Raw genomic sequence first — 25,580 nt, forward strand, 5'->3', positions numbered from 1 at the left:
AGCCCTCACTTCATTACCTGTCTCAGAGAAAAGATGGCGGTTGAATCACCATGCAATAAAGACAGACCCAACACATCTCTCACAGCCAAATTTCCAAAATTTGGAAAAAAGTTATTCAAAAAGGCGGTGAAAACACGGAAGAATAACATTCAGCCTGTAGGTAAGAAAATTTTAACACTTACCTCACTGTTGTTGTTTAAACCCATCTACTACACACCTCATTAATAATTTTGTGTTACTGTGAATGCATACAGGTTCATATTGTCTTTGTGTCTTAAGGCAATCTTTGTTTCTATACCTTTCAGAGATTTCACTGACTTTTAAGCAGAACTTAAAAGAGCAGCATTTTGCAGCAGCTGGGAAGCAGCTGATAAACCGTGAGGAGCGTCTGTTTTCAGTGAAACAAAATGGAGTGGGATTCAACAGAAAACTAGTGGAAGAAGAAGAGGATGATGAGGAAAATCTGAAAAAAGACTTTGAAGACCTGTTTGAGCAGGTGTGGTCAACAGTGGACAATTCATTCCAAGTCCAGACAGAAGCAGAGATAGAGGCGCTGAGACAAGCAGTCATAGTCATTCAAAAAGAGGAGGAGCAGGACAGAAGATGGGAAGGATATTTGGAAAAAGAGCGACCACAGTGGAGGCCACGATGCTGCAGAGACCTGCATGATTCTCGACTTCAGAATATGGTTAAACAGCGAATGGAAGAGGCAAAACTCGACTCAGACATTAACCTTAAATCTTCAGTTCAAAAGGAGATCACAAGAAAAGCTAAACAACTTAGGAAAGACCTACTACATGTGGCAAAATATGTAAAGCAGTGCTACCCAGGAGAGAATGTGTGCCTACAGTATGCAAAATTATACCATCAAGAGTTTAGTGCCAAACTCAAGGAGATCACTGATTATGGGCTAAATGATGATGACTGTTTACATGTTCTGCTGTGGGTGAACACACATTACCCCAGGTAACATAGAGATTTCATGTTGTGTCATTTTATAATAATTATACATGAATAAATGAATCGTATATCCCAATACCGATCAATGCTGTCCTTTTTTTTTTTAGAATTATGAATTGCAAGGAGCTTGATGGTGTTATTAAATATGAACAGCTCGAAGCATTGCTTCCTGAAAACTTGCTTGAGCCACTGGAGGACCAGTTTTTGACACAGAAAGAGGTATGTATTCATACAATATCTCAGTGTCAGGGCCAGTGATTTATGTTCAATTGCAAAAATATCCTAAATATGTCTTTAACTTTATTATATGCTTTATTTTTATATGTTGTTAGAATGAATTAAGAGCATGGTGCAAAAATATTTTAAAAAGGGAGAAATCTGGCACAGAACTTAGGGATGGATGCTATTTCAGCCCTTTGGCCATTGATGTGATTCAGGTATTATTGTTAAAACTATCTAATGTAACATAAAAGTATTAATCAAAATCAGTTTAAGGAAAATGTGATGTATTCTGAATGAAAAACACTATCTGTCTTTCTCTTACAGTGTGTCCATGGTGCTCTAAAGTCTCTAAAGGAAGTGTTAGGCTCTCGTGCAAAGCCTCAGAAGATCACACAACAAATGAAAGAATTCCTCAGAGAGTGAGTTTCTATATATTTAAAGAAGATGTCATGGTTTAATTAACATTGTACTACAGCAGTAAAAAATAACTTTTCCTATTTTTCAGTTACCAGAATTTCCTTAAGAAAGTCATTGTTGATAATGAGGGAAACACTGAGGCTGTATTAAAGGCAAACCTTTGCTGTATCAGACAGCTCTTGTAAGCATCCAGAAAATTATTTTTAATGTTTTGCATCATACCTTTTTTTTTTATGAGATCTCCGTGTAAGATTTTTCTTTTTCTTTCAGGGAATACATAATTTCAACAGAGAATCAAGAACTACTTCATGTGCATATCAAGAATGACTGTGTAACCTTGCTTGCCAGCATAAGGGAACATTGCCAAAGATATTTCACCAAATGTATACATAATGATCTGAAGGTAACTCAGATTCTGTATTTTTTATTTGTATCTTTATAAATGAAATATTGATTAATAACAACCATTCCATACAATTGCATATCATATTGATTATTTAGTTTAATTATTATTATCCAAGTACAGTTGCCCTCAAGTCCTGATTTTGATTTTAGCTCATGTGCTTTGGATTCTGTGATTAGGCTATGCTTGAAATCTTGCTCATGTGTTTGGGTTTGTGTACCTTACAGGGAAAGTATGCAAAACTGGGTACTCGAGAATGGCTGAAAAACAGTGACCATGTGTGTGAGGAGCTGCTTGTAGGAGTGGACACACACATTCAGAAAATCACAAACTTGGATAAAGCATGTCAAAAGGTATTGATTTAAATGTATTAACTGATTTAAATGTTAATCATAGGCTTGAAATGGACAAGTGGTGTATGAGGGTTGATTCTTTAATTGTTTGAATTATTGCCTGCTTGATTGACAGGAGCTGGTCAGTCAGCTTCACAAAGAAGTACTGACTGAGTATGTGAGGAAAATGATGAAGAAGAAGATAAAACTTGGAGATGGAAATAAACAAGACCAGGCAGCTAAAGCATTACATGACAACAGCCAGAAAATACACACCTATTTCACAGAAGCTGTAAGTTAATTGCATTATTACACAAAAAGCTTCAAAAATAAATATGATTTTAATAGTCTAATGGCATTTTACTTAATTTCATGGACAGGGGTCTAATCTGAATGACCTTAAAGACATCCTGCCTAGATTGGCTGAGCTGCTGACACTAAAGGATCCACAGTGTATTGAACTACAGCTAGTAACTCTATCCAGAAGTTACCCTGATTTCAGGTACAGCTCATTTAAATATTTCAAATATTTGAACATATTAAGGTCAAATACAATCGTTACAACTCAGTACCAAACTAATATGATCTTTGGCCTCTGCAGTGAAGCTCATGTCTGTGCCTGGTTGTACCTCAAGGCTGACCTCTCTAATCCAGAACTCAAAAAAATTAAGAAGACTTTCTCTGAGTTTCGAGAGCCATCAGAAAACGAAGGTCAGAACCAGGATCCACTTTACTCCTGCAGTAATTTCTTCTCTAAAGTTTTTGTGAAATAACTCTTTTACAACAGTCAGTTATCAACATGCTGCATTGTTTTTAAAACATATTATAAAATGCACTTTCTTAATGGCATCTCATAGTGTAAATATTTCATTGTTTTTCAGTGATTTATTTTTATCATTTTTTTGTAAAAAGTTTTTTTCACAGATATTTTATGTGTTTGTTGTAATGATTTTTCTGTATTCATTTGGATGGAAACAGTTGAAGCAGAAAATTTGTAAAATCTGAATTTAAATGCCCACAATTCTTATTAAATTACTCCCAAAAATTTTTTACCATCCAGTTGTTTTATTTAAGCACTCATCCTGTTTTATCATGGTGTGCAATGCTGAGTTCTAACATTTTGTAATACTTGGCATTGACCTGTAGATTAACACTTTCCCATCATTTATGGTTTAACAGAGATTTCCTTTACAACACCATTCATCTCGGTTCCAGCTTTTAATATCTAGAGTAGAAAATAATGTGTAAATCCGCACCCATTATGCTGTGTATTTCTAGGTCATTATTACAGCAAGCACGAGCCCAAAGAATACAATCACAGGAAACACACTACTTCTGTTAAAAATCAGCACTCCTTCCAGCACGCATAAAAAGGGTCTTCCCTTGTTCACACATCCAGTACAGGAAGAGATGTCTTGAGTATGTGCTGAAAAACCATTTACAGGATATATTTAGCAGAAAGCAAAACAACCTGGACGGAGCTCTTCGATTTCTGGGAAATTACCAAAATCAATTTTACAGTACATGAAAACCTCCTGTCAATCATTCCTTTTGTAAACCACTGTCAAAATGTATCTGTAAAATATTTGGTTGTGTAAATATGTAATTGCCAATGAGCAGAGTGTGACACACAACAAATGCTGGATAGTAGTGAAATATGGCAACACACATGATATAATTTTTTAAATAATTACCTTAATACAATAATTAAAATAATTGCATTTTTATGTGTAACTAAATAAATATTAACAAAGCAAGGTCAGTGCTATAACCACATTACTACATTAGAGAGTTATAACCAATAGAATCTGATTCTCGGTAAAGGCAAGCCAAATGTATTGTGGTAATGAACTATGGTGGCAACAGTATACAAGTGGTAGCAACTCACAGGGCCAACTGACAATTGTTAAAAATGAAAAAATCTGATACTACTGAGTGCTTTCAGTCTGGACTCAGATAACTTTGTGAAGTACTGGAAGAACATTGACTACTTTTATTCGTGATCAGGAAGAGGAAGCACAGTGCACAACAGCAGTGCCACAGGCAAAACAAGGTCAGTGGCTCTTCTGGAGGAATCTAGAGAAGCGGAAAATCACTTCGCAAGAATTGTGGTTGATGGAGGCAAGTTGTATTAAGTTTTTGCTTGGAGTAACTTATAATGTCCTTCCAACTCCACAAAATCTTGCACTGTGGGTAGGTGAAGACCCGAGCTGTAGAGTATGTACAGGGTTTGGCAAGCTGAAGCATATTCTATCAGCTTGTAAAGTTAGTTGTTCACAGGGGAGGTATATATGGAGACATAATCAGGTGCTAAGGGTTTTAGCATGTTTGTTGAGGCCTGATATGGTGATGTACTCTGAAAGTAAACAGATAGAGTTAACAGTTCCATTTGAGAACATGTTCATAGAGTTAACAGTTCCATCTGAGGATGTGGACTTGGTTGCTGAGGTGAGGGAACATGAGTGGCGGCACATGTTAGAGATGACCAGTGGAGATAGGTATTAGGGGATTTGTAGCCAAGTCTGCCACATCTCTGCTTGTGCAGTTCGGCATCAGAGGCCGGATAACTAAAGGCAGCTGTGAAGAAGTTATCAGAAACAGCTGAAAGGTCTAGTCAGACTAGTTGAGGAAATACACTGTAAAGGTGCTGTTGTGGTGGTTGGTGATGTAGCACGTAAAGATCACATGGAACATGTAGCACTGAGCATGCATTAACAGTGCCAGTGGGGCTAGGTACAACCTTAATCACCAAGGAGGCCAGTGTGGATTTACAGTTGTTGTCACTTAAGGGTAAGGTAGGACTGTAAAACTGGCTTGCGTCTGGGATGCCAGACTTCACTGTTGAGCATTCTAGAGGTGTTGTGAGCTTAATTCAGTGAAACACTGACGAGGGGAGGTGCCTACCTGATGACACCTGTGAAGAGCTAGTGATGCAGTGGGTCATTTGGGTATTCATGTGAAGGGCTCAATGAGTAACCATAGATGTTAAGGGTAGCTGGTTGCTGATCGGATCATAAACGGCCACAGCAAACTTAGGGTGAAGCTGGAGGATTGGAACAATAGAAATTATGTGGCTGCCGGTAGGAAGAGTGTAGGGTGGGCTCTATGTGAAGCTCTAATTGATTGCCATAGGATATATTACATCTTATGTTGTGTATGAATATAATAATGACAGCAAAAAGAAACATTACACCCACATCAGGTACAGGCCAGAACAGAACATTTGTCTTTAAGTACAAAGAATAGCTAGAACCTATGGATTACTACTCCAAACTTTAGGGAGTGGGCTACTTGTTGTTAATTGTTGTGAACTGCTTTTATTATGACATTAAGCGGATAATGAAGAAAGCAAAGGCCTCAGGTCCATACCCCTTCCTGGCTGTATTGGACCACTGGGATTCATCAAGCCAAGATTTCATCAAGCCAGCTCAGATACTTTCAGTAGGAGTATGAGGGCTCTTCAAACAAACCACACAAGGACTGCAACACAACCTGTGATGGCAGGCTAAATACTATAACCAAGAGGAAAAGTTTTACATGCTTTTCACTTCATTTCAGGTCAAAACTCTAGTAAAACACTGTAATGTTGAGCCCAGTTTGGCTAAAACCACAGTTAATGGTTTAGAAGCTATAATTATGTACTTAGCTGAAGGAAGTGTGTCCCAAATCCCCTTTGAAAACTTCAATGCATTCACCCTTCGATGGCATCCTATTAGTTCACCTGTCAACAATGTCACCAAACATCATCAAAGCGCACACTTCAAGGACTTATGGTCTTTTTTAGCCAATAAAGACACGCCAAGGGAAAAAGGACACATGGTCATCCTATCATATGTTCTGCAATGTTCTGCAATTATTGTTTATTAAATAAGTGACAAACAATTCTTTAAATACAGTCCAAGTTATAATTTTTCTTTAAATAATTTTGGATATTCTTATTGGAAAACAGGGAAAGTAAAGTAACTGTTATTTATATGAAATATGCATGACTGAGGAGTACCATTAATTTCTCTAATGATATTAAATTGCAACTTGTTGGGGAATGATGTTGATTAAATATTATATATATATAAAATATATATATATATATATATATATATATATATATATATATATATATATATATACTAAAAACAAAGACAATTTCGGGTCAATCTAACTGTCAATAATTAATGGTTCATGTTCCTGTATATATATATATATATATATATATATATATATATATATATATACCGCCTATATACAGTGGCGCAGTAGGTAGTGTCACAGTCACACAGCTCCAGGGACCTGTGGGTTTGAGTCCCGCTCTGTCTGTGAGGAGTTGTGTTCTCCCCGTGTCCGCATGGGTTTCCTCCGGGTGCTCTGGTTTCCTTCCACAGTCCAAAAACACGTTGGTAGGTGGATTGGCGACTCAAAAGTGTCCATAGGTGTGAATGTGTGAGTGTGTGTGTGTTGCCCTGTGAAAGAACTGGTGCCCCCTCCAGGGTGTATTCCTTGCGCCCAATAATTTCAGTTAGGCTCTGGACCAACGGCGACCCTGTACATACATACATTTTTTACATACATACAAGGAAAAGGTATTTATTTTTTGTCCACTCTTACAACTTCACATGTTGTACACTCCTCTGTGTATGTGCTGCACTGTAAGAACAGGATGCTGCCTTTAGATTGATAAAGACATTTGGAGACTTGCCAAAGAACCATGGCCTTTAACTACTGTAAAACAAAGGGAGGATTTCAGTTTGCTGACAGAATCTTTTTACATTATATATCATAAGCACATGTGCACATTTCTCTGTTCATGCTCTTTTCCAGTGTTGGCTTAGTTTTTTGGTTTAATCCAATTTTTACAGTTTCTGTAGATTGCCATCTGATGTATTTTTGATTCTTTTATTATTTTGTTTAATAAACTGGCATCTGCAAATTTACATCTGACTCCTAGTTTCCTATACCAAACAGTGACATTACAATTATATATTTTACACCCACACACACACACACAGAGAGAGAGAGAGAGAGAGAGAGAGAGAGAGAAAGAGAGATACTTAGGGTTGCAAAATTCTGGGAATTTTCAAAGTTGGGAAATTTACCAACCACATTTTTTTTGGTAACTTGTAATTTGCTAAAACTGACCATGCCTGCAATGGTTGAAATGGGGAGGTGAAATCAGAAGTTTTTGGGAAGGAGTTGGCAATTGCTTGTGAGTGGCTTATGAACAAGTATGAAGGCATTCTCTAAAAATTACAGGAATGCTAGTCTTTAAGTGCTACAGAATGGACAGGTCGAGGTACTTTGGACAAAAGTTTGGTTGTTGTCCTGCATCGTGAGTACGTGAGTGAAACGGCTTAGTGTCAGATTTGGTCTTAAGACAGCAGGTCAGGGGAAATCATCAGGTCAGGGGAAAGTAGATTAGTAGAGGCCCTGAAAATCAAATACTACAGGGGAGCAGCATTAATGAATTGAGACATCCTTAGTTGGCAGGCGCGGCACGGTGGCGCAGCAGGTAGTGTCGCAGTCACACAGCTCCAGGAACCTGGAGGTTGTGGGTTCGATTCCCGCTCCGGGTGACTGTCTGTGAGGAGTTGGTGTGTTCTCCCCGTGTCCGCGTGGGTTTCCTCCGGGTGCTCCGGTTTCCTCCCACAGTCCAAAAACACACGTTGCAGGTGGATTGGCGACTTGAAAGTGTCCATAGGTGTGTGTGTGTGTGTGTGTCTGTGTTGCCCTGTGAAGGACTGGCGTCCCCTCCAGGGTGTATTCCCGCCTTGCGCCCGATGATTCCAGGTAGGCTCTGGACCCCCCGCGACCCTAAAATTGGATAAGCGGTTACAGATAATGGATGGATGGATAGTTGGCAGGCATGTCATGATGGTGCCATCTAGTGGCATAAAGGGAAAATTTAGAAATGGGAGGGTGATCTAGAGGGATAACAAGTGTGGCAAATAAGAGGCAGTCCTGTTATGCTTTCCTATTTGTTTTCTTTGGGGTGTTCCCCTTTCCTTATGTTAATGTCTCCCTTCCTCTCATGTGACTCACTGGTATTCGAGCTGGTGCGTGAGGTTGAGAGATACCAGCTAGATATAGTTGGACTCATCTCTACACACAGTGTCTCAGAGTAGAGTTGCTGCTCCTTCGTGTTGAGAGAAGTCAGTTGAGGTGGTTTGGGCATCTGATCAGGATGCCTCCTGGACGCCTCCCACTGGAGGTATACCAGGCACGTCCAACTGGAAGGAGTTTTTTGGTTTAGTCCTATTTTTACAGTTTCTGTAGATTGCCTTCTGATGTATTTTTGATTCTTTTATTATTTTGTTTAATAAACTGGCATCATTTATATCTGCCTCCTAGTGACATTACAATTATATATTTTACACACACACACACAGATACTTAGAGTAGCAAAATTCCGGGAATTTTCAAAGTTGAGAAATTTACCTTGGGAATTAACGGGTAATTATGGGAATTAATGGGAATATTCTAAGCTAAAGGTGAGAAACTTATATATAGTTGGTAAAAAATATACTGAAACATAATCTTGGCTAAAATAATTATATATGATACCAAAACAGTTGAATAGCAAATATGCTCCTGAATCTTTTGAGGCTTTTGAGACCACATCCCCTGCACAACTCATTCCTACATCACATCAGTGGCGATTGCTTTAAGACTGCAAGGGAAGCTCAGCTTCCCCTAAAATGTCAAAAAATAAGTGATCAAATATATACTGTTGTGGGTACATGTCATTGAATAAATATGCACTACAACGCGATTAACTTTTGTTCAGAATCAGCTTCTTATCGCTGGTAAAGACAGCTTTCCTCTCAATCATTCTGGCCCGGACGCTCAGCTTCTGCATGATGATTGGATGATCTGTCTTAGGCTGAATCCTTTTTTGATTGACAGCCAAATGAGCGAATCGGCGATCCTTTGGTTTAAAGATCATAAATTACATTTTAATTCTGTTCTGAGTTGAACCAGACTTTCTTAATCCACTTAGCGACATTTTCTTTGTTAAAAACGACTAGTGACAAATCGAGCTTCTATTTCTGGTGGGTTTTTTGTAGCTGCTTGTGTTTGGAGACTAACTTCTATCGCTCTTTCTGACTTCTATCGCAGTTTCTGTCCAGCGGGTGCTGCTGAGCCCCTCCACCGTCACAAAGCACTCACAGGCGGACACACTTCACATGGGCCAAGGCCGTTTAAGCAGCCTAGCTCTGCTGGCCATTGAGAGGACACTAGTCAAGTCCCTGGAAAAGACGCCTTGTTGGTACAACAGGGGCACAGATCATTTTGTTGAAAAGGAACGGAGGATGGGCGGCACGGTGCAGCAGGTAGTGTGGAGGTTGCGGGTTCGATTCCCGCTCCGGGTGACTGTCTGTGAGGAGTTGGCGTCTCCTCCGGGTGCTCCGTTTTCCTCCCACAGTCCAGAAACACACGTTGGTAGGTGAGTGTGTGTGTCTGTGTTTGTGTTGCCCCCTCCAGGGTGTATCCCCCGCCTTGCGCCCAATGACTCCAGGTAGGCTCTGGACCCTCCGCGACCTTGAATTGGATAAGCCGTTACAGATAATGAATGAGGAACGGAGGGTAGAATTTACGTATAAATAAACCGACACATTTTTTGATGTAGGCCGAAATTGAGCTTCCCTCCTTGAAAGACCAGCATTCGCCACTGCATCACATGTACAGCATATATACACGTGGAAGGTCAAGAAAAGCAGGTGTCCATAACGTGGAAGATTTGCATGAGCCAAGGGGTATTTGTAAAACTTGTGTAATATTCATTCTGGGAAATATGTGCATAATATCCACAAAGTCCAGACATATTGGGGTGGTTTTATTTTAAATAGTTGTTAATACTGGTTACAATAGTTGATTTAATGCCCTTGCCTTCAAATATTCGTTTTGAGAAAGGCTCAAATGTGAAGAAATATAAATTCCCCCTTTACAACGTCAGAATTTCCCTAGAACTCCATGACACACGAAGTTAGTTTGGAAAGCTACAAGGCCCTCTGGTGGACTCTGCTGGGAATATTTTCCCTTAATTGAAATCCGTGTGTTACAGCAATGCAACACTGCAACAGTATCCTTCACTACGAGTAAAATAGAGCTCTCTCTATATATATATCTATAACGAGTGTCATATCAGGATCAAAACACCACTCTATATTTTTAATTTATTGTTTGCAGAAATGTAGTGCATGACATAGACAATATAAAAAGATGAATAGTCAAATATCTTTATTTTTGCGCTTTATCTATCCTGGGATGGGGTGTCATTATTATTTATTACAGACATTATCAACAGACCTGATTGAACCGATTAATGTTCAGCACAATCCAACACAACAAACAAGAACCCATTGGGACCAGTGAACACTGTTGACACAAAACTAAGCGGAGCAATAACTTTCGCTTTAAGGTAAAAACAGTTTTATAATTTCTATACGGTAGCATGCAATGTTATTCCAGCCACCAGAATAAGAGCATAAGTTATTTCCCAGATTCTTTGAAATTTCCAAACCTCCTTAAATTAAAGTGAAATAGAAATATGACTGAAAACTTGGAAAAAAATAAGATTGATCTGATGCACAATTTAAGGTGGAATGGAATATGAAAACAAGAAACTATGCAATAAGATATCACATTCATGATCCAAGATAGTTGTGAATTTGTTTATGTTTTGATATTTTTTTTTATTTAGTTAATAAACCTGGTTGTTATTTTACAGCCATAATACCAAACTAATCCCACCAATATTGAACCCATGGTTACATTCCTTCAGTGCTTTAACATACAGGTGAAGTTGTATGGTGATAGTATGGTGCCTTGTCTAACCTCTTTGCCAATGTGAAACCAGATTTTTGTTCATTTTCTGTAATGAACGAAGCTTGTTTGAAAGAAATGAGCAAGTATTCAGTCCTGGTGGGACAAAGCTCTGTAGAGACTTAAATATTCTACATCATTAATCATACCTAAATCTTCTGATTAATTCATGCAAAAGGCTTTAGGAATGGCATTCAGGCATTTCTTGAGGGGAAATGATATTCTCTGTGTGTCTGTGGCATGTAAGGTTTGAGATTCGTGAGGTAAAATCTTCTCATTAGAACAATAAGATGCCCGTTTTCCTGACATTCAATAATTTCAGAGTCACCCCAATAACATGCTTCTTGTTGTTTTGCAGTTAAACATGTTAACAATTTTCTAAGTTTTCTAGTTTTTAGTCATCCAGTATATTTTGGCAATTTATTGATATAGTGGTAACTATTTGTTTGCCTTTCCTGAATCCTACTTTCATGTCTGGCAGTACTTTTCAATATATGAAGTCAGGAAAATGAAAGTGAAAGCTTGTGTTAAAGGTAGATAAAGGTGTTACCTACCTTTAGAAACAGGGAAAGTCCCTGCTTAAAGGAAAAGAGCAAGGTGAAACCACAGGTGGGAAAAGCCCTTAATGCTGAAATATATCCACAGTAAGAAAGACAAGCTTTTATTTGTGTTATTTTTTTGTAGTGCATAACAATTTACACAACATTACTGTGACATTCAGTTTCTCGTTACTTTTCCATTCCATATTCAAACAATAAGTTACTGTTAAATGGAACAGATGCTGCTACATGTTGATAGAAAGCAACATTTAAATAATTAAATTTTAAAACTGTTAAAAATAATTTATATTTGAAAGATGTACCTGTTACAGAGACATATTCTCTTACTTCTAATTGTAGATTATGTGCGGGAGTTGTCACACTGAAGCATATTTTATCAGCATTTAAGGTTAATTTGTAGCAGGGTCAAGATACATGGAGACAATCAGATGCTTAAGAGTTTAGCATTCTTATTCAAAAGTAATCACCTAGAGCTTAATGTGTTGCTAAGAGGTGGTAGTAGTAAAATGGTTAGTTTTGTGCAAGAGGGGGAACATTGGTAAATGGGATGAGGCACTGAATTGGAAATTGCTGGTAGATGTAGGTAAAAAATAATTACACACAGGACAGACATAGTATACTAAAATTAATCATTCATTCATTCATTCATTCATTGTCTGTAACAGCGTATCCCAGTTCAGGGTCATGGTGGGTCTAGAGCCTACCTGGTAGATGTGGAAATGCATAACAAATATGGAATGGCTGAGGTGTGTGGTGTTTAAGGGACAGGGCAGGTGAGTGGGCTGCCGTGCTGTGCTATTGTGTTAGTTAGGGATGTATCAAGCTCAAAAAGAACTGGTGACACTGAGTATGCATTAACAGTGCCAGTGGGGCTTGAAATGGCCTTAGTCACCAGGGACGCCAGTATTTATCTGTGCATAAGAGTATACATAAACCTAGCTTTTGGAGTGGGGACACACTAGACTTGCGGAGGTATAGGGGGGTGCCTACCTGATGATCCCTGTGAAGAGCTAGCTGTGTAATGAGTGTTTCAAGCATGGATAACCTTAGCAGTTAGGTATAGCTTGTTGCAGGTCAGATCATAAACTGCCACAGCAAACTTAGTGGCTAGGCATAGGACACTATTTCAAAGTTGTTAGGTGTAGCTGTTTACTCATCAGATCATATATGCCCAGGGTAACCTTAATGGTTGTAGGCTTCACCCTATGTGAAGCTCTGATGTACTGGCATCAGATATTTTGATCCTGTGTATTATTACAATCATTGGAATAAAAAAATGGTCTCATTCAGCTATGCACATTCCATCCTCCCTTCAGTTTCCCAGAAATAAAAATTGTATTCTTCATCCAGATTTGAGGGGTCCTACAAATGGAGGAATTCTTTACCGCTGAGAAATTAAGCCTTCCTTGGCCTCATCTTTAATTATACATAAGTATAAAGGGGGCATATGTGGCATTCATACAAAGTAATGTGGCAAATATTTATATGTAGCAGTGAATTCAATTTCACATTAAACTTACAGTTTTATGAAAGTTCTGCACAACAAGATGCTGTAACCCCACACTTTAGTGGGTCTTAGCCAATGTACGGAAACCAAAATCTGTATCCGTCTCTGATCCGCAGTCACATGACGACTAATTAACGTGTGTGAAAACAAGACAGGGCTTTAGCACTGCACCTCACATTTTACTTCTTTTCTGTGTAGAGCCTGGTGTAATAACAACACGGTTAATTTGATAATTATTAAAGAATTATTTAATAATTAATTTAATATTCCCATTTAGAATCAACATCATGTAAAGCAATGCGTTTTAATAATTAAATCTCAGCAGTTTAAGACAAGGCCCGCCCTCCTGCACTGTGATTGGATAATAGTTCCAACGATGACCAGACCTAGAAGCAGGCGTTCTGAGAGTCAGAGTTACTAACCAACCCCAGCACAAGAGGGCGGGCTGAAATCGGTGAAAACCGTGACGAATGATAAAATTTCCAAAGGAAAAACATTTCGCTTTACTTCTGAAAGGTATTTCCCTCCTCCGACCAATGTTCCTTTAGTGCAAGGAGGAAACATGGAGGTATAAAAGTGGGAAAGAGGAATGAGGAGAGCGTTCAGAAAAGACAGGCGGTAAGTACCATCCTCTCAAGTTCACAGCTTTAAGTGTATAGGTTTCCGTGCTTGTATTACTATTTCAAAATCTTTTGCAAGTTTGGATCAACTATATTTTTACAATTACAAGTCATTATTCTTTTTGTTTATACTTGTAAATTATTTATAATATTTTAATATTTTTAAATGACTAAAAATAAGGGCGGCACTGTGGTGAAGCAGGTAGTGTCGCAGTCACACAGCTCCAGGGACCTGGAGGTGGTGGGTTTGAGTTCCGCTATTATCATTCTTATTTCTTTCTCTCTGCCCTAAAGGTATTTGAATCACCATGAAAGACAAAGCCTCCTCATGTTCTAAATACAAATTTAAAAAAATTCCAAAAATTACCTTTCCATTTGTCAAAAAGACCTTGCATGTCCAGCCGATTGACATTCAGGAGAACATCCAGCAAGGCAATCAGCATGACATCCAGACCAACATCCAGAGTGATATCCAGTTTGACATCCAGCCTGACATCAAGTCTGCAGGTAAATAAAATTGCTTTATTACACATAGGCTACAAATTCCCATTCAGTTAAGATGGTGATAGATTGAATAAATATAAGTTAGTAATTAAATTTATTGTTTTTGCATTGAATATAGCTTTGTGCTAGCTTAACTGCTATGTCCTTTGTGTCTAAAGGCAATCTTTGTTTCTATACATTTCAGAGATTTCACTGACTTTTAAGCAGAACTTAAAAGAGCAGCATTTTGCAGCAGCTGGGAAGCAGCTGATAAACCGTGAGGAGCGTCTGTTTTCAGTGAAAGAAAACAGAGTGGGATTCAACAGAAAATTAGTGGAAGAAGAAGAGGATGATGAGGAAAATCTGAAAAAAGACTTTGAAGACCTGTTTGAGCAGGTGTGGTCAACAGTGGACAATTCATTCCAAGTTCAGACAGAAGCAGAGATAGAGGCGCTGAGACAAGCAGTCATAGTCATTCAAAAAGAGGAGGAGCAGGACAGAAGATGGGAAGGATATTTGGAAAAAGAGCGACCACAGTGGAGGCCACGATGCTGCAGAGACCTGCATGATTCTCGACTTCAGAATATGGTTAAACAGCGAATGGAAGAGGCAAAACTCGACTCAGACATTAACCTTAAATCTTCAGTTCAAAAGGAGATCACAAGCAAAGCTAAACAACTTAAGGTGGACCTGCTACATGTGGCAAAGTATGTAAAGCAGTGCTACCCAGGAGAGAACGTGTGCCGACAGTATGCAAAATTATACCATCAAGAGTTTAGTGGCATGCTTAGGGAAATTGCAGACTATGGATTAGCTGATGAGGACTGCTTACAAGTGCTGCAGTGTGTGAACATATTTTATCAAAGGTAAGGCAGAGAATTAATGCTCTAGCATTTTATAACACATTTTAGTGAAGCACAACCTTATATTCCATATCTGAATATTAAACCATGCTATGCATTTTTGTAGAATTCTGAATGGTGAGGAGCTTGCTGGGGTTATCAAATATGAACAGCTTGAAGCACTGCTACCTGAAAATATGCTTGAGCCACTGGTGGAGCAGTTTTTGACTCATATAGAGGTATCTCATATATTAAATCAATGTCTATTTTAAGGCTGGAATATTAGTTGTTTTTATATAGAAAATTAATTTGATTCCGAATTTATTATGAAATATTATGTTCTTAGACTGAGCTGAGGACATGCTTTGAAAAAATGTTAAGACGTGAGGAAGCTGACCCAGAACTAAGGGATGGATGCTACTTCAGCACTCTGGCCATTGACGTGATTCAGGTATTACTGAATATACTGCCAAATATAGTGTGAATGGATGATTCATGATAAGTTTAAAGCAAATGTGTGATATTCTGATTATCCAAGACTTCATTTCTTTCTCTTGTAGTTTGTTAACAATGCTCTAAAGTCAGCACACGAATTGTTGGGCTCTCACACAAAGTCTCAGAAGATCACAAGCCAAATGAAAGATTTCCTCAGAAAGTGAGTTTCAGTTTCTTAAGCTTGCTTTCAAATTTTTTTAAAAAATTTAGTTTATACTCCATTTATACTTTAAATCTTAAAGAGACCATTTAGAAAACTTATTTTTTCCCATTCCAGTTACCAGGATTTCCTTAAGAAAATTTCTGAGTATAATCAGAAAAACCCGGATGGGGTATTAAAGGCCAGCCTTCACTGTATTAGACAACTCAGGTAAGCATCAGTAACTGTATGTATTACACTATGAAATCATAATTTTAATCCTTGTGTAAGGCTTGAATTATTATTTCTTTAGGGAATATATAATGAAGGAAGAAGAACTGTTTCCTGAACATATCAAGAGTGATTGTGTGTGTTTAATAGCCAGCATAAGAGAGATTTGCCATGGCTATTTCACCAAGACTATACTGAAAGATCTGAAGGTATTTCAACTGCAGCGCATGTTGTTGTTGTTGTTGTGATTGTTATTATTAACTAATCTTCTGGTTGCTTCTGTCATATTATTAAAATTTTTATTTATCTATAAATTTGTTTATTCTCCTACTCATTCTAAAGTGGCTAAGAAAAGTTGTTTTTCACATGAATTCAGCCAGTGACATAGTTTTTGCATTTCACAGGGGAAGTATGCACCACTGGGTACGCAAGAGTGGCTTAACTCAGATGGAAATGTGTGTAAGGAGCTACTTGAATGTGTGAAAACTCACATTCAGAAACACATGAACTTGGAAATATCATGCCGTGAGGTAAGGTGTGCGTAGATATATAATAGAATAAATGTCCATTCTGGATTCTGCTTACACAATAGATGGACTGGAGAAGTCTGAATTTAACTGATAATTTTGTTGATTAACAGGAGCTTCTCAGTCATCTTCACAAAGAAGTGTTGGCAGAGTATGTGAAGACAGTTATGAAGAAGAAGCTCAGACTTAGGAATGAAAAAGAACAACAACAAGCAGCTAAAGCACTCTGTGACAACAACCAGGAAATACACAACCTCTTTATGGCAGCTGTAAGTCTTGAGACTATTTAAATATTAAAAAATTAAAAACATCATTTTGTGTTTATATATTGTACCAGTCAAATGTTTGGACATGTCTCCTCATTAGTCATTGATGGAATAGGGCTATTCACTGTATAGAACAGTGTTCCAGTCCTACCTCAGCACAACCCAAGTTATGGTCTCAAACACTTCTACAAATGAACTCTTGACAAGGCCACAGCTGTTCATTGGAAATAATTCCAGGTGATGACCTCATGAAGCCGATTGAGAGAAGCCAAGTGTGTGCAAAGCTACCATCAAAGCAAAGGGTGGCTACTTTGAAGAAACTAAAGTATAAAATATATTCTGGTTTGTTTAACACTTTTACCACTGTTTAGTACAGAATTCCATATACATTCTGGAGGTGTCATGGGCTTAATTCAGCAAAACACTGAATAGGGGAGGTGTCTACCTGATGACCCCTGTGAAGAGCTAGTGATGCAGTGAGTGATTTGGGTACTCGTGATGGGCTCAATGAGTAACAGTAGAAGTTAAGGGTAGCTGGTTGTTGATCGGATCATAAACAGCCACAGCAAACTTAGGGTGTAGCTGTAGGATTGGAACAATTGAAATTAAGTGGCTGCAAGAAGGAAGAGAGTGTGGTGGGCCCTATGTGAAGCTCTAATGTATTGGCATAAGATATTTTATCTTATGCCAATATCTTATCTTGTGTATGATTATGATATTATATTAAAAAGTTTTAATGAGAAACCACTGAATGAGAAGAGGTGTCCAAATATTGTGTGTGTGTAATATTTATGTGTTTGTATGTGTAATATTTATGTGTTTGTATTTGTGCAATATGATCAGTTGTTCTTTACATTGCATACAATTGCAGACAATTGTTTAAATTACTTGGGGTTATATGACGTGTTTATCATTTCATTCCATTTAATTGAATTTCATGGACAGGGGTCAAATCTGGATGACCTTAAAGATATTCTGCCTAAACTGGCTGAGCTGCTGACACTAAAAGACCCACACTGTATTGAACTACAGCTAATAACTCTATCCAGAAGTTACCCTGATTTCAGGTACACCTCTTTTTAAATATTTCTGATTTTTGAACATATTTATATCACATATAACCTTTACACCTGTGTACCTGACTAATTTGATATTTGGCCTTTACAGTAAAGCTCATGTCTGTGCCTGGCTGTACCTCAAAGCTGACCTCTCTTCTCAAGACCTCAAAAATATCAGTAAGGCTTTCTCTGACTTCAGAGAGCCATCAGAAAACAATTATCAGATCCAGGATCCACTTTACTTATGCAGTAATTTCTTTTCTAAAGTTCTTGTGAAATAAGTCTCTTTAACAAACTTGTTGCATTATTGTAAATATTATTTATATATATATTAATGTATTTTAAATTATTTGTATATAGGAATATTCATTAATTCACTATCTGTAACCGCTTATCCAGTTCAGGGTCGCGGTGTGTCCGGAGCCTATCCAGAATCACTGGGCGCAAGGCAGGAACACACCCTGGAGGGGTCTATATATAAATATTTACAAATAAATTCCGTTCTTTAAGTTTTACTTCTGTGTAGCAAATGAAGCTTTCTTTCAACATTACTTTTTGCGCAGTTAAAACAAAATCCCTGAAATAATCCTGCATTCAAGTTGATTTCACAAAACTGAATTTTTGCCTGACAGTTGGCTTGCTGAGCCAAAGGTAACCCGTGCCACATATCCCTAAAATCATGACAGTTCACATGTGGGGTTTTCTTTTTTTTTTTCAGTTCACTGAGCAGTCCTGCTTTGTAAAATGTTAATGGGTGGGTTTATGTTTTGAGATTTACCTGATTCAACTATGGGCAGCACAGTGGCACTATAGGTGGTGTAGTTGCCAAAAGGTTCCAGGGCCCTGGAGTCCAGGATTCCATCCTCGGCTCACTATGTGTGAGCTTAGTGTGCTCTCCCTATGCCTCCAGGTGTTCTGGTTTTCGAAACCAGTCAAAATGACTATTTAATGTGGATTTATATTACTGTTAATAAACTTTTGTAGGTGATATCTGAAATGAGAGATTCCACACAAGTACATTACTACAAATTACATTACAGGGAACTTGAATGTGGTAATGTGGATGTGGTAGTGTGAATCTCTCTTTTAAGATGACATTAACACAAAGATGTATTTGGGAAGCTGGGCCCTGTTTAGGAGAAAATGAGCCAGCTCTGTACCTGTCTTGTAATCTTGCTGTGCTCTAACCCATTACCATTTTCAGATAAATAATCAGCTCTTTTTTTCACTCCATGTCATGTCATGAAAATATTTCTGTTTGATTGCTTGCTTCCACGGTAACAGCATGCTGTTTTGTCTCCTATTGAATTTCATACCACACAACCCAGGGTGTGAAAATGATACTAGGTATTAGACAGGGCTTGATCATATGCTAAAATACAAGCTGAGTTCCGCTTTGGCACTCCTGAGAGAATATACTGGCTGTATCACTGCTGTCAGAGACACCAGTGCTTCAACTTTGCAAGTTTCCTTAATCTTTGATGACACATCCTGGTCATTTTATGATTTGGTACAGTAAATATATATTTTTCCTTTCAAATGCTCTAGCATTTACATTTACAGCATTTAGCAGACGCTCTTATCCAGTGCCTAGTGTTCAGACAGAATGTGTATTCTAGCTAGTACAAATAGGTTAGGGTCCAAACTCCCTCTGAGCTCAGACGCTTGCCAGAACAAGGGCCAGTTCTGATACCTAGAAATAACAAAACATAGTAAGTGCAATACACAATACAATCTTGTCAGTGCTCAAACCTAGAAGGAAAATCTAGTCGGTGCTCATACCTAGAAAGAAAGGGGTTAAGTGCAGTATAAGTGCAAGAACAGTCTGTAACAATGAGCACTTAGACTAGCACTATGTTGTTATAATTATTCTTGCATTAAACAAATAACATTTTTTTGCTCTGTTCTGTCAATCAATATGTCCAGCAAAGCAAATAGGCAGCAGTTATAACTCTCTACCCCCTGGCTCAGCAGTCCTGAATCCTCTAACAGAGGAACAATCCCATTACCTTGCTACACAGCAAGTTTGAGGTGTATAATTATTCTTAAATTCAGCAAACAGCATTTTTCAGTTAGAAATCAAGATGATGTTTTAAATGGCTTAAAGAACTAATGTTGGTTGTCTTAAATAAAAAAAAATTAAACAAATTTTTGATAAAACCAGAACATGTCAGGAAATTACAATGCAATTGCACTTAATCTCCTTAAAAATTTTAATTGAGGACTATATGCATAATTAAAAAACTGCTATATTTTATTAGCATTCCTGTTACCTGGAGTAACAACAGGGCCCCAGTTACCATGATCAAATTAAATGTATATTTTAATAAATGGACTGTCATAACATGCCAAGAAATTTTTTACAGTAACAAACCTGATCTGTACATTATGCTTCTGAATTGTTTTCAGGCAGACATTTTATTGTACATACATCCTTCTGTTCTAAAAGGGATTTTAGATTTAGCTGATGCTGTGTAGATTGTTTTGTTCACCAATGCTCAACAACTGCTCCAGTTCCTTAGTCTGTGTGTCTGTTTTATTGTTTGAATTCATAATGCTGGTAGCGTAAGACCTGAAGCAAGATTGAATAAAGAAAGAAAAATGAACCTTTTTTACAAGCTTACAGTCACAGTTTACTCTTCAAATTCATAACAGTTTGTTTTCTTGTAAAATATATCTTACTGTTAAGGTTAAAACTTATACACTTCTTTAAAAACAAGAGCAAAAGCATACATGTTTACAAAATCATAAGAAAGATGTGTTTTTAGGTGACAGGGATTTTTCTAGGCAGAGAATCGGCTCCTAACATCTCATATCTATATATCATTAAAGGTCCAATGTATTTTTCACACTTCCTTGGGAGAATGGGACAAAATAAACCAATAAGAAAATCAGTTAAACACATAACTAATAGGGACATTTTATCTTTGTCACTGACTTTGATGTATGTCTTATCAAGCTCAAAACAACCTGTAGAGAGTGCCAATTTGTCTCTCTCATTCAGCTCAAACTCCTTGTTTATATAGTGGTTGGTTTAGTTTAAATAAGGTAAAGCATCTGGTTTTTGTTAAAAACCTCTTTTCTGTATGTAATGGCAGAGATAGGGCTGGGGGACCTCTGACATCAAGTAGGCTATTTTGTACTCAACATTCCATTCCCAAGGACTCAGAAACGATATGTGGAGACTCCACAGACAATAAGACTTACACTCAGTAACAGACATACCAGGCACATTTATGTATATAAATTTATATTTTATGCATAATACACTTCAATTTGTTTTTCAAACTCACCTAAGGTGTTTACATGTGTTAATAATCCTGAACAGTTTAAGTGAATGTGTCACTGGATTTCTGGGCCTCCAGTTGTATTTTCTCAGCATTCACAATCCTAGCATGATGCAGTAATAATTTCACATTATGAAATATAAAATTACTGTCACTGTATCAAACACAAGATGGATTATTCTGGTTAAATTATTTCTGCATATTTGGTTTATGAAATATATTTTTAAATAAATAATTACCTCTGCACATTAGTTCCTCACAGCAAAGTCTTTGGACAGCATTCATCAGGGTTGGCTGATTATTTTAGTCCCCTGAATAGCAGCATTCCCACACTTTCAGAGAGGGAAAGAGAATAACAGAAACATACCTAATATAAACGTATGTACAAATAAACTTTGTACATACAAACCAATCAGTCAGCAGCAGAGGAACAGATACTCTGAGAACACAACTGTATGTCTTGTGGCATCCTTTTAAGCCAGTACTAAAAGAGAATTTAACAAATTTTGATGTCTTTTCAGAATTATTCATTATTGTAATATAATGTTATTTTAGACCATTGTCCTTTCATTTAAAATATTTATATAATGTACATAACGTGAACTTTCAAATCATGATAATGACAGTGTATTATTTTAATATTACAGAAACAACAGGTAGCTTCAGTATATAAGACAATGCATGTTAACAGCATATTAGACAAGTTATTCATTTGATGCCTGTTGAAATATGTCTCTTCGACCCACTGTAGGATTATTGTCTCTCTCACTGTTGAATATCTGTCCATTAATATGTCCAAAACAGCAGTTATAGCTCTCTACCACATAGCTCAGTAGTCCTGAATTCACTAGCAGAGGAACCAAGCCCAACAAACTACATTCAAGCTTGCCTCTAACTGAGATTCTCTGGGTCCCTCTGGTGGCAGTTTGGGAAAGTGTTTGTCTACAGACATTTCTACTATCTTGAGATACTCTTTCAACCAGTTTTACGAGTAGTTTCTTTCTTTTACCTCTGACATGATCCCATTGAGTTTCGCCCGTTGTCTGACATGCTCAACAGTTTTTGCTATATCTTGGGACCTTAAATCTCCTAAAAGAACATCATGGTCCTGAGTGTGTTTCTCAGGGCAAGCTCCAGATCCATCTGTACTATTTAGGCATCAACAACTTTGTGTTCTGGGATCTCCTGTTTGATACAAGTGGACTTTTGTTTGTGACTGTCATCTAAGACATAATGCTAATCTTCAAAATCTAATGAATTTGTGATTTTTCATGCAGAAGAACTAAGTCAAACATTTGATCATCTGATCACATCCATCTTGAATTTTACATCCTTAACTGAATAAATATTTTTCTTAATTATGAGTGTAACAATTTGATCATGAATTTACAAATTAATGAAGAGAAATCTTAGGTTCACTGATCTGTGAGGTCCTGCACAACAAAGGGTTTGTGCTGGTTTCATATTTTGTCCAGCTTTTCCTCTTCAAAACATTTCACATTTTCTGTTTTTTTTTTCCAGAGCATATTACTATATTTGTTGTTTCAATTTATATCTAATCTGTAAGGATTGGTTATAATTAAAGAAAAATTACAGACTCAGCAGATGTCCCAGAACCACACAAATCATTCCCTCTTTCATTCCATGTTTGTCTGGCCTTCCCACAGAGGTAATACAGAAGTAGCAATGATCCACCTACTTTATGTAAATAAAACCACCTGTGCTGTAATTTCCCTATGATGCAAGGCTTTCTCTTTTCTTTCCCATATAAATTTCCCCAACTTTAACTGTTTTGGAAGTTGTGTATCTTCCCAAATAAAAACTATGCAGACCTGTTAAAATAGAACAATCTCAGTTTATTTAAAGACCTGAACAGCTCCCAAGTCACACAGTGTAACGTACCTAGTTTTGCATTCTGACTTGTATTGTTTCTTGTTTGTGCTCCCCATGTCATGTCTGCTTCCTGCTTGTTCCCAGGTCATGTGATACCCTTCCCTTGTGTTTCTAGTCAGTTCCTAATCAGTCCCCAGGTGTTTCTTGTTTGTGTTGTCTTGATATAGACCTTGTTAGTGGTTCCTGGTTGTGGGTTATAGTGATGCTTGAGGTGTTTTGGGGCTATGGTTAAAGTGTTTGTGTTTACACTCTCTGTTAAGTGTTTAGCCTGGTCTGTTTAGTTCTTGTTTAGTGTTTAGCTTCTCTGTGTTTAGCCTGTATTTAGCTCCTTTGTTCTGTATTAGTCTTGTTTAGTGTTTAACCTTGCATAGTGTCTAGCTTCTCTATTTAGTCTCTAGCCCCATGTTCTGTCCTGTATTGGTTGTTTGTTCCTAGTTTAGTACCTTGCTTGGTTTGATGTTTCTGTTTCACTGTTGTATAATATTCTACTCTTAGCCTTGTTCACCTTCTATGTTTAGCCTTGTTAGTGTTTTTCCTCTGTGTCTAGCTTGTGTGTTACTTTTTTGTTTAGTGCTTAGGCCCTTAGTCTGTTCAGTGTGGTTTGTCTGATCCTTGTTTAGCCCCTTGCTTCATGTTCAGTTTTTGTGTTTCAAGGTTTTGTATTGTTTTTGTTCAGTGTGTTTAATAGTCTTGCTTCGTGTGTTTAGTAGTCTGTGTGTTTATCCCTTTGTCTTGTTCTGCTGTGGTTATTAGTCTCCTGCATTTACCTCTGTTCCCATTTCTTGCTCCTTGATTACCCCTACACCCTGCTTTGTGACACACAGCTCCAGGGACCTGGAGGTTGTGGGTTCGAGTCCTGCTCCGGGTGACTGTTTGTGAGGAGTTTGGTTTGTTCTCCCTGTGTCTGTGGGTTTCCTCCCAAAAAAACATGATGGTAGGTGGATTGGTGACTCAAATGATTCCGGGTAGGCTCTGGATCCACTGTGACTCTGAATTGGAGAAGTGGTTTCAGACAATGAATGAACTTACACCTATGCTGGTACAATTGGATCAGAATTTTCAAAGTCCTCAGTGTCACTGCTGGACTGAGGATATTCTGCCACTAAAAGTAACCAGCCAGTGACTGTTTCCACTAATGAAGGACTGGTAGATGACAACACAAACAGTGCAGCAACAGATGAGCTACTGTCTCTGACTTTACATCAACAAGGTAGATGTGCCCAGCAGGGTTGACTGAGGGTGGACAATGTTTAAAAACTCCAGCAGTACATTAACCCATCACAAGCATGTCAGTCACTGCAGTACTGAATACACCACAATTGGTGTATAAGGACAGAATTACTTCTCACATTCCCACCTATGGACATGAGTCGCCAATCCACCTACCAACATGTGTTTTTGAACTGTGGGAGGAAACCAAAGTGGGGCTCAAACCCACAACCACAGGTCACTGGAGCTGTATGAGTGCGATACTACTTGTTCCACAACTGTTGTAAGTTATTAATTGCTAAATAAGCTATTAAATTACAATTGTACTGGACATAAGTTGAATATGGCAATTGATTAGACTGTCTTTTAGACCTCTTAGACTGATAAGTTGCTTTCACTTCAGATCTCATTGTAAATAACGAACAACTAAAACAGTAACCCCCTCCCCTCAACACGCACACTATTTCTTCTGTTCTGATGATGTATCAGACACTTGAAGAGACATCCTGTTTCGTAGGCGAATACTTTAACCATGGCACCCTGTTCCTTGGTTCCAAGAGGTAGGACAACACTCGAAAATAAGGGGTAGGGATAAAATTAAGAAATGTGAAAGGAAAGTCTCAAAATCCAAGAGAATAAATGAACCAAAATCAGTAACAGTGAGTGACTTGATTTCCAAATGCAGATTCTTGGCATCAAATCAGACTTGTTCATTGAGATCTGCAGTGTTAATCTTGGTGTCTTGTTCAGGAAAGAGGGATAGTGAGATCAACCCCAGGTTAGGTGCAGTGTTTGAAAAAAGAGGGACCTTTGCTATAAAGCAAAGCTCTCAACTGTTCAATCTCATCTAATCATGAGCTTTGGGTAATAATCAAAAGAATGAGATTTTAGATACAAGTGGTTAAAATAAGTTTTCTCTGAATGATTGTTAGACACATTCAGTGGTCGGATGAGGGGCTCTTCAAACTGAGAAGAGCATTGCTCCTTCACAGTGAGAAGAGTACAGCCAGGGATTCTCATAAGGATGCCTCCTGCTCAAAGTGTATGACACCTAACCAACTGGGAGGAGGCCTCATGGTAGACCTATATTTATAGTCTATATTTTCTACCTGGTCTGGGAGCACTTAGTTGCTCAGTACAGAGACGCAACCCTGAACATCATATGATGATGATGATATTTTCAGATATTTCTCATGTTTTTAATTTTTGTTTAGTATTATTAGATACTGATTTTTAAAGTAACTTCAAAAAGCTGTTATTAATTGTAGATTGAAAATAAATGATTAAACATCTATTTTAATTTCAATTTTAA

General features: G+C 37.7%; 2 protein-coding genes and 1 long non-coding RNA gene across 3 annotated transcripts; 2 read left to right on the top strand and 1 right to left on the bottom strand.

Annotated features, from left to right (window-relative positions):
- Positions 1-33: 33 nt before the first annotated feature.
- Positions 34-3,186, top strand: LOC136706119 (tumor necrosis factor alpha-induced protein 2-like). The gene is made up of 11 exons (XM_066680052.1): positions 34-160; positions 306-966; positions 1,068-1,179; positions 1,293-1,397; positions 1,507-1,601; positions 1,688-1,780; positions 1,870-2,002; positions 2,230-2,355; positions 2,471-2,626; positions 2,715-2,836; positions 2,936-3,186. Exons 1-11 carry the CDS (start codon positions 34-36, stop codon positions 3,105-3,107), a joined length of 1,902 nt encoding a protein of 633 aa, XP_066536149.1. The 3' UTR covers positions 3,108-3,186.
- Positions 3,187-13,670: 10,484 nt separating this feature from the next.
- On the top strand, positions 13,671-18,472 carry LOC136706008 (tumor necrosis factor alpha-induced protein 2-like). The gene is made up of 12 exons (XM_066679880.1): positions 13,671-13,836; positions 14,133-14,345; positions 14,527-15,187; positions 15,291-15,402; positions 15,510-15,614; positions 15,724-15,818; positions 15,936-16,028; positions 16,111-16,237; positions 16,433-16,558; positions 16,669-16,824; positions 17,767-17,888; positions 17,989-18,472. The coding sequence occupies exons 2-12, from the start codon at positions 14,147-14,149 to the stop codon at positions 18,158-18,160; spliced, it is 1,968 nt and encodes a 655-aa protein (XP_066535977.1). The 5' UTR covers positions 13,671-13,836; positions 14,133-14,146; the 3' UTR covers positions 18,161-18,472.
- A 1,750-nt stretch (positions 18,473-20,222) lies between these two features.
- Positions 20,223-23,134, bottom strand: LOC136705130 (uncharacterized). Its single transcript, XR_010804014.1, has 4 exons — positions 23,069-23,134; positions 21,406-21,498; positions 21,173-21,269; positions 20,223-20,451 (listed from the first exon to the last, which is right to left on the bottom strand). It is a non-coding gene; the product is annotated as an uncharacterized lncRNA (long non-coding RNA).
- Between the last annotated feature and the right edge of the window lie 2,446 nt (positions 23,135-25,580).

This window comes from Hoplias malabaricus, chromosome 8, assembly GCF_029633855.1.
Source record: "Hoplias malabaricus isolate fHopMal1 chromosome 8, fHopMal1.hap1, whole genome shotgun sequence".
Taxonomy (NCBI): Eukaryota; Metazoa; Chordata; class Actinopteri; order Characiformes; family Erythrinidae; genus Hoplias; species Hoplias malabaricus.